The 10,034-nt window shown below is 46.8% G+C and overlaps 1 protein-coding gene across 1 annotated transcript in view; it reads left to right on the forward strand.

The window, feature by feature from the left end:
* Positions 1 to 9,583, forward strand: part of chm (CHM Rab escort protein) — a 43,526-nt gene extending 33,943 nt beyond the window's left edge. Inside the window, exons 13-15 of the mRNA XM_010894699.4 lie at positions 729 to 839; positions 8,083 to 8,240; positions 8,425 to 9,583. Of these exons, the coding sequence (XP_010893001.1) occupies positions 729 to 839; positions 8,083 to 8,240; positions 8,425 to 8,697 (542 nt within the window). The 3' untranslated portion in view covers positions 8,698 to 9,583. The remainder of the gene's footprint in view (positions 1 to 728; positions 840 to 8,082; positions 8,241 to 8,424) is intronic.
* The last annotated feature ends 451 nt before the right edge of the window (positions 9,584 to 10,034 follow it).

Genomic DNA, 10,034 nt, shown 5'->3' on the forward strand with positions numbered 1-10,034 from the left:
CCTCTTCCCCGGCAGCGCAGCGCTGTTAGGAGCTCTCAGGTTCCTAGTTGCTCCATCTCAACCCCCCAGCCACCTCGACCTGAAAAATGGAAAAAAAAAAAAGAACAAAAGCAAGGAAGGGAGTTGCCTGAGCTCTTGGGATTGGCCTGGACCCTTCTCTCTGGATCCCAACGCTGGAATGCCCCGCAGGAGTGGAACACTGTGCTTTGAAGACTCGAACCGCCCACCCCGTCCCCGACGTCTCCGAGGTCCAGCAGCGTGCATCCGGAGCCCAGTCTCCTGCCAGCCCATCACCCCTGGGCGCTCTGCATTGAACGGTTGACGCCAGGCCGCCGAGGGGATACTGATGAGGCCTGGTTGTTCTCCGCTAAGGTTGTTAGGGAACTGACTGAAGAGGGTAATTAGACAATGTTCCATCTCTTTAGGGAAGGTCTCTCTCTCGCTCGCCACAGGATAGATTGAGAATGGGCTGAACTTCAGCGTAGGCTAATGAACCAGCCATGATAATCTGCTTGGCTAATAATAATAAAGGGTTGTACAGGTGGCGCATCTAAATTTGATCATCCTGCTGATTCAGGAAGTTTCCTGCACATTGGGAAATGCCAACTTGTAGTGTATTCATTTAAAAATGCTTTGAAATTTAGAAATTCAAAGTAAGCTACAGCATCTATGTACAGCATATATGTGTACTTTGACATTATTTTCTAACCACAGTTTTCTTACCACAGATCTGGTCCATCTGACATGCTCTTCGTCTGGCTCGGCCCGAGAAGACCTCGCTCCTGTGGTGTCCAGACTCTTCTGCATACCAGTTAGTCCTGGAGAGGAATCTAAAGAAGGTAGACTAGGAATCTCTCTTTGGTCCTCTTCGCTCTCTTATCTAACCCATGGCTGTTCATTGTTAGTCCGGGAGGGCCAAAACACTTCTTAGATTTCAGGTCTGGAATTTTCTGACCAGTTAGGATGAAATACATAGAAATATAATGAATAGAAATGGTGTAGAAATAAAATGAATAGAACAGATATTATTGACATGAATGGCGACTCCTATGCATTTAATCTTAACCAGTAGCTGACATCCTGATCGATAACTTTTCAAAAATGGTTCCCTGGTTTTCATCCTCTCCTTCTAATAATGGACGGATTCAGACGTAGGGTGGAGTTGAGTGCAATTGACTAACAGGTAGAAAAAGAAACCAGAAGTGTTATGACCCCCTAGTAGTGTAATTGGAACAACCCGATCTAAGCTAACCTCTATCCTGATTGATTTCCACACCATCACCTTCACACACCACTGTCGTGACTCGATGCAAAGTAATGTACTGAAATGTTCTAAGTACTTCATGATATCCTTTCCTAAAGAGGAAATATCAAGCCGGTTCCGTATTCGGGTGAGGCTTCACTGACATTTATCGGGGTTGCATGGAGACATTATCAGTAATAACCATGATTGATATTGATGGCTGCGTGCCAGCCTGGCGTTAGACCGTTGTCCCATTGATTCCCATTACCTTCTGTCAGGCTCGGCTTGGTTCCTTGATAGTAAATTAGTACGTGACCTCAGATGGAACCTTCTCATTACAGCAAATGATAGAAATACTGTTTCAATACGCCTGCTTCTCTAGAGACGATTTTATAGACCCAGCTATCAGGGTTGGGGTCAATTCCATTTCAATTCCAGTCAATTAAAAAAAAAAGTGGACCAAACTTTATTTTCAAATTCAGAATGTTCCTCGTCAAAAAGGATTCAAGACAATTGAAAATTGCACTTCTTGAATTGATTGGAGTTTAAATGGAAGTGACCCCAACCCGGGTAGCAAACCTTATATCCTTTAGGGGTCTTTCTTTGGCTCATATCCTTTAGATGTCTTTCTTTGGCTCATATCCTTTAGGGGTCTTTCTTTGGCTCATTTCCTTAAGGGGTCTTTCTTTGGCTCATTTCCTTAAGGGGTCTTTCTTTGGCTCATATCCTTTAGGGGTCTTTTTTTGGCTCATGTCCTTTAGGGGTCTTTCTTTGGCTCATTTCCTTAAGGGGTCTTTCATTGGCTCATATTCTTTAGGGATCTTTTTTTGGCTCATATCCTTTAGGGGTCTTTCTTTGGCTCATTTCCTTAAGGGGTCTTTCTTTGGCTCATATCCTTTAGGGGTCTTTCTTTGGCTCATATCCTTTAGGGGTCTTTTTTTGGCTCATATCCCTAAGGGGTCTTTCTTTGGCTCATATCCCTAAGGGGTCTTTCTTTGGCTCATATCCCTAAGGGGTCTTTCTTTGGCTCATATCCTTAAGGGGTCTTTCTTTGGCTCAGATTAAGGATATTTATTTGCACCTCTGCCTCTTTTTCTGGGGGTTATGAGCGTGAATAGATTTTTTTTGGAACTCTGAAGAAAGTTGTTTCTTACGCTCTGGCTAATGTTCATACACCTGGGAATGGGTCAAGTTAATACCTGAGACCAGAAACTGTTTGGGAATCCAGTTGGGCATCCAGTTTCCTTAGCACTGTAAATGTTTAATTTGCTCCTGTCCATCGCATAATGGGGGAAATGTTTGCCTCTAGAACCTATAACCTTTGTCATATTAGTTTGATTGATTGATTAGGTATAAAACCCTAATTAGCAATCAATCACATTTATTTATAAAGCCCTTTTTACAACTTGTCACACAGTGCTTTACAGATACACTCGGCCTTAAACCCCAAGGAGCAAACAACAGTAGTGTTGGATTTCAACACTTATATATTGCTACTCTGTGCAGCTATATATTAGGGCAGTCAGCAGTATAATTGCTTAAGCAAGGATAGGTTTGTCCATGGTGGGTTATGGCTTTCTTCAAAACAGGGCCAGATTGATAAAGATGACAGCTCCATTTTGACCCAAACCAACATCGGAGATCCACAATCACCTTTTGGAAGCCATTTGTTTTCTGACTGTTTCTCCGTGGCTACGGGGCAAGGTCATCATGAGAGTGACAGGCATGATTGAAATCACCTTCCTTTTTTTGCTCCCTTTCTCTGACATCCTCATTCCCTTTTCCCTCGCCACATCTCTCTTCCATCCCACCCCCATCTCTGGCCACCTCTCTCCATCTCTCATATCTTGGTGTCCCTTCTCATCTGTTCATTCCCGTCCCTTCCTTCGTTTGTCTTTCTGCCTGCCTGTATGTTTGTACGCGGGTCTGCACATAGGTGCCCGCGTGTGTGTACCTGTTTTGGTACGTGTGTGTACGTTTACGCGAGGCGCTCAGGTGGTGGGCCTGTGCAGTGTGCTGCGGGGCCATCGTCTGTGACGCCTCCCCCCCTCCCCCATCCCCCCTTCACCACGGGAATGAGGTAGTAGTATTTTAATTAAAATGTCAGAACAAATACTGTGAGAGTTATTGAGGATGAATCACTAGATAAGGGGAGCAGTGGGCCAGAACAGGTCAAAGAGACAAAGTCACCTGGCTGGCGGCTCCTCATTCATCCACTGGCTAGGAGGCGTGGGGGTTGGGGGTGGTGGGGAGGGTGACGGGGAGAGGAAGGGGCCTCGGAGGTTTAGGGCCTGGAGGGTGCAGTGCATAAGAGGTGAGGATGGGGCCATCAGGTGCAAGTGCTCATATAAGAACGCGACGGAGAAGTCTGGTCGCTGTGGCGCTTTATTGGCCAATTCAAGTTTGAACCAACGCAGCGGTGTGGAATCGCAGGTTCATGTCGCCAACCCAGCTTATGTCACTCGACATCCCAATTCACTGAAACATTTCCACGGTCACATCTTGAAAAAGGACAAGCGAAAGACAAGGCCCAGAGGCCCCGCCATTCAGGTGCTATAAATTCTGCCTCGTCCTTCACTTCTCTGATCCTGAAACGCTCTTCATGGCCTCCTCATTGTTTGGAGTGCTTGCGATGACACAAGGCCATAGATATGATATAATTAGGGTATTCAACCGTTTGAATAATGCCCAGGGTATTGCTACCCCTCTACCGGACTGACCTCGGACTCCGCTAGGCAACACCTTTGCTGTAGTATGCCATGGAGGATGCATTCACAGTCCACTGCAAGAAGGCTCTACATGGAAAGTCCTTTCGCCGGTTTTGTCAAACAGAAAAATGGGAGATAAGACGAGCAGATTCCTCTGTGTGTAAAGGTACCAGCTCTAAAGGCAGAGACTGATACCTCTGGTTTATGAACCCGGCATGGTGAAGCTGTTTCCTTTTGCTACCAGCCATCGCAGATGCCTCATCTGAATTTAAACCATTATCAGTACGTTCTTGTAAGGTAGCATCCTGAGGTCCAGTGGCACCAACGGTTTGAAGGCCGGTATGCACAGCGGATCCAAGAACATGGCTACTCCCATATTGACTGAAATAGTATGAGCCGGGAACCCAATTTTGCAGCAAAACTCAAAGCAGCCCTTTGTGTTCTTACACCATTCATTTCTTCCATAAGGGATTTGTAGATCCACTTAAATAAGGTCTGTGTTTCAAATAGGCTTACACCACCTCAGCATTTTGATAACTGTGTAAATATTTATAGGACAGTGTGACTTTTATCAATATTGGCTAAATGAAAGCAAATGTATTTCTGGGGTAGAGTTAATTGAAGCAAATATTTGGACAAACGTCACCTTGTCCTGACGCGATTTACGCTGTTATCAAAACGCAGAGCCGAGGGAAGCCAAAACGAAACGCAGTCCTCGTAGGAGGTCCATCACCATCATGTCGTTGGCCTGGACCAGCACGTGGTGTCTTTGGTACCTACAGGTAATTGATGCATGTCCATGGATTCCACTGCTGTAATCACCTTGTGTGATATGACCTTACCCATGTCCAGCATCTCTAACTGGGAGTCCCTCTGCCTGGCCAGTGCCCTGAGGCACGAACCGGACATCTATAGAGCTGGGTTTAGGTGACAGGATGCCATTAACCCCAGGATACATGGGGAGATTCAGAATTGCCCTGAACTGCTCGTTTGAAATCGGCCAGTATCTGACAACTGTTCACCCTGTTCAGCGATGAATGCACCGAGTTCCCAGAATCGCTCTACTCTGACGACGAAGAGGTCCTATTATAACCGACTGATGTGCACTTGTTTTTGGAGGAGTGGCTAAAACAGCTGACGCATTGTACGCATCTCCATTCTTTAACAACAGGAAAATAGCAGGTGTCCCGCCCTGTGCATCTGCCATAGGAACCACCTAAATCAGCCATTTTGGTAATAGACTGGTGATTCCCATTCAGAAAGGGTGCTAGGGCCTCTGAAACGGATGATGTAGTCATCTTAGAGGTGCAGCTGCAGAGCTTTCAAAGTGTAGACCACGACGGCACTTGAACACAGACCGCGTTCTGCCCCCCTGTTTTGTGGAAGAGGTGCTTTCCACTACTCAGATCTTTAGACATGCCGTTGATAAATGAATCAGGTGTATCTCTTCAGGGCTATAACAAAATTGTTAAATATCTGGGGTCACTGACGAACGGTTTGGGACCAAGGCACCAGCTGGTTCTGCATTCAAATCACAGCTGAAGAGAATAGATTCCTGGGGAACGCTCTGTACATCCACATAAAACGGTCTATAGTGGCCCAGGACCCATAACAAGCAATACCACTGTCCAAACATTGTAGCAGGATTGCGTGTTTCACCACAACTCCCGTAGCAATGCTTTTCTGAGTGCACACACCTGTGCCTTGATCTGTATTGAATTCAATCGACCGGTGTCTGACTTCTATCTAGAACCCCTGCGTCTCCCCAGATTAATTACAGATTGGTGAATCTGTAGCATCACGGAATATGAGAAGCCTTTGTAGATGCCTTCACCATATTGTTTACAGTCAGACCAAAACAAGCAAAAGAATGGCTAGAGGTGCCAGACGCAGCTGTTGTCTTTCTGAGCCAGTGGCAGGGTACACACCCAGACGAAGAAAGGGAACCACCTCATCCAGCCCCAATCAAAAGGCCCTTCCGTCGACCTGTCGGTGTTTACCAGCCGGCATCCCAACTTACGAACAGGACAGTTTGACCCCAGTCGAACAGGCACCACACCACCAGGGCTTGATACTGTCCACCCTTGCTGTCTTGCCAGGTGGGCTCTCGTCGCCACTGGGATGCCCTCCCTCCAATGCCTTTCGGGGGAAGAGTCACTGGCTTCTCTCTGTTGCGCACTTGTGCAATTGGGCTGTACGCTGCTGGCAATACTCTGCCCTCTTTCAGGGGGGTTGCGGTTGGTGGGTGTCCCTTTGGTTGATGCCTGGCAATGTGGGTGGATTGATTTCCTGCCTGTTGGGCCCTGTCCGGGGCCTCCCCCGGGTAGGGCCACAATGTCACCGGACCCCCCGTCTCAGTTCCAAGGTGTTACGCTGCTATATTATTGTGCTGGGGGATATGAGGAATGCACTACAAACTTTTCTCAGTCTCCTCCAGTTTTTAATTTTAGGAGGAGATGAGGTCCTGGTCCACACCTGCGGAGTACCTGGATTGGGGGGCCCGTTGCTGTCCCTGTCCTTGTCCACCTGGTCATACTTTTGACCTAGTCTAAAATCAAATAGCCAGAAGAGGACTGGTCACCCCTCTGAGCCTGGGTCCTCTCTAGGTTTCTTCCTAAAATTCGGCCTTCTTAGGGAGTTTTTCCTAGCCACTACTGTTGTTTGCTCCTTGGGGTTCAGGGCCGGGTGTCTCTGTAAAGCACTTTGTGACAACTGCTGTTGTAAAAAGGGCTTTATAAATACATTTGATTGATTGAACGTGGCATGGAGTAAATTGACCCACCTTTTTCTTGTCATAGCAACCATCTCTGTCTATGCTAACCTCTTCTTAACCACCAGTTAGCCAAGCCGAAAGGACTAGAGAATAGTTTGTTTGCCAAGAAACACTTTTTACTTTTGCCAACCATCTCTGTGCCTGCCAGTTAGCCAGACGAAACAGTAGAAATAGTTCACAATCCTTAGTTCAGCGAAGATCGAATTGTACTTCTGAGTCCGACTAAGTGCAAATAATCACAGGTGAAGGACTAGCGTTGATTTATAGTGGGCAGGCGGGTGAAAGGCGGGTCTTGGCCAACTGAGGAGGGAACCAGGTGTTTTTCCGAATGCTTGCCAGATGAGTTAGTATGTAGATGTGTGTGCGGTGCGCCACAGGGTGGAATGCTTCTGCTCCAGGCGCGTCGAAGCCCCCGTCAGGAGGAGCACAGCTCTATGCTAATTTGACATTTCTCACATCTGTATGACTGCGACAGAACTGGGGGTTTACACACGGGAAAAAACTAGACAACGATGTCTTAACAAGCAGCGTATTTGCGTTGCGTTCAGTCAGGTGGATGGAGAGGACCGCACCGATGTGTTTTGAGGTCGGGTGGCCTTTTGAAGAGACGTCACGTCGACAGTACCACACCTCTGCCGCTCTCCAAATTAACTAAATCACTCTGCCACCCAAGGCAGGAAAAGTAACACATATTATAATTGTGACATTTTGGTAATGACCACACTGACATTTCAGACTGACACCTTTTTTCCCTCTCTTTCTTTGGGTACCTTTTTTTGGTCCCTTGCATTTTAAAGGGTAATGATACAGAATGACGGTTTTACGCTTTGAAAACCCGGAGCCTTCTCGCACCTCCAAATCATCCTCTCCCGTTTTGTTTGACCGCTTTAAGTTTCACTCACGGACCGATCAAAGAGTTTCAAGAAACACTTTCCGTGGGCCTTGTCGGCAAACCAAATGTCACCCCATTAACAGAAATAATTCTTCCTCAGATAAGCTATGTTGAAAGGAGCCTGTTAACATCAATTTTTTACTCTTGCACTGAGTGAATATTCCCTACGAGAATAAAATGGCAGTTACGGTTGACTATTTCTTACACAAAAAAATGAATTGGACCCAGTTGTTTGGTAGCAGCCCGTAATCTCCTACACCAGGATTTGGTTTCAGTGGCAGACATGAGCTTGTGTGTATGGCAACCCCCCCCCCCTCACACACTGTAACTTCTACCAAACTACTCTTCTGTTGATCCTCAAGGTGGATCAGCAGGAGAGGAGCAGTAATCTGTTGGGCTGATACTGTGATGGCTCTTGCTCCCAACAGGATTCAAAACATTCATGACTCTTGTCTTCCCCATTCAGGAGAGGAGGGGAGCGAGGTGCCATCGGTGCTGTGGGCACTGTACTTCAACATGAGGGACACCTCTGCGGTGGACAGGAGCAGCTACGACCTTCCCAGTAACGTCCACGTGTGTACGAGCCCGGACGCCGCCTTGGGTAGTGACCACGCCATCAAACTGGTAACTAGTCTGGCCATTAATGTGTGTTCAGGTCATCGTTAATATCAAACAATTCATTTCCTGAAGATCACTTGTATGTGTCTTTATTTATGTTTGTTTGCTCCAATTTTAGAGCCTGACGTGTATTGGACTGACGATGTAGATTTAGATTGTGTGTGCGTGTGCGTGCGTTCTCTCCCTCCAGGCTGAGGCGGTGTTCCGTCAGCTTCTCCCCGAAGAGGAGTTCTGCCCACCGGCCCCCAACCCCGAGGACATCATCTACGACGGTGAGGGGCCCCAGGGGGAGGGCCCAGGCTTTGAGGAGGCTGACCCAGCCGAGGCCTTGCCCTCCCAGGGAGAAGTAGAGAGTGCTGAGCGGCAGGAGGAGGCGGAAGATGCGGGGGAAACCGGTGATGTTGCCAAACAGGAAACCGTTGCAGTGGCTGAGAATGAGCCAAGACCAGCCAGTGAGGAATAACCCCACACCACAACCACCATATTCAATTGGAGCGCTGGCATGTACAGAAGTCAGTCAGCAGTCTTCTGAACACGTCACGGCTAGACTCTCATGTTGGTGACCAGATAGTATTGTCATCCCTTAGAGGGAGCATCTCCATCTTTGATGTGGTCACTTACAGAGACATTATATTTATATTATATATGTATGTGTTCACAACAACACTATACATGTATATACATTTTCAATGACATGCACAGCATAAGAATGGAGTTCTCTACTGGGCAGTATAGAGCAGCCTACTCACTGCGTTTGTTCCTATCACCTGAGCTTGGTGCAAAAAGGTTGTCATGAGTTGGGGTCAATGTGGATTCAGGTCTTTTTGGTGGAGGGGGGCGATCTGACTGTAATGGGTTTACCCTGTTTTTCATTGTGTCTTATTTATGTTTGTCCCACTTTTGCCATCTGCTGCGAATGACATCGTTTGCAGCAGTCTGTTCTTTCTAAACGCTATTCCATTGTGATGAATATGTTTTGTTTTAAATGAGGGTCTCCGAAGGGCTCAAACAGTTGCCTTTTACTTTTTGCACTCTGTGTTTGTGTAGTCAGAGTTTTCTCATCTAGAGTGACAGTTTCTTGTATGTCTGGAAGGGTTTCTGTGAGTTTGGGACCTGCAGTACTTGCTTTACAGGCAATAAGGCATATCATCCTCGATTAACCCCACCCCAAAACACTGGGACAGGGTTAGCCACGCAAATCAACTTCCATATTTCCAAGTGCTATTGTTCCTTCATTGTCCTCTAACCATGTCCGTCTAATGTGTGCGTGTTACAGTTCTTTCATATTTATTGTTGCTATCACTATCATTTTAGAACGGCTGATAACATTAAAGTGCTACTAAAAAACATCTGCGTTTTTCTCGTCTCACCTAAACGACGTAAATTTCCAACTGAATTAGAAGTGGAAGAGGACAACGCGCAACAACGGCAAAAGGAAAGCTCCAATGACACGCACCAGTTCCGTGGCTTTGCCAGGTGTGAGCCAATTTCCATTCGGGGGAAAAAATCTGATGCAACTGTAACAATGTCATGTGCCTGCAGCTGTCGACGGCGCGTCTCACATTAGCAAGGTGTTCCTGCTTCCAGAACAAACAAAAGCACACCGTTTACCTGGAAAGAAAGAGGAAGGTGAGAGAAGGGAATAGGGAAGGAGAGAGCGAATGGTTTGATGACATTTGTTTTGCGGTGGCGTGACAGAACAGATGGCTCATTACGCCTGTGAATGCACAGTCTCTCCTCGCTCTGCTCACAGGGCTTTGTTTTGCCGTAATTTGATCTCAGCTCTGTTGAGAGTATTTA

The sequence above is a fragment of the Esox lucius genome, chromosome 7 (assembly GCF_011004845.1).
Source record: "Esox lucius isolate fEsoLuc1 chromosome 7, fEsoLuc1.pri, whole genome shotgun sequence".
NCBI lineage: Eukaryota > Metazoa > Chordata > Actinopteri > Esociformes > Esocidae > Esox > Esox lucius.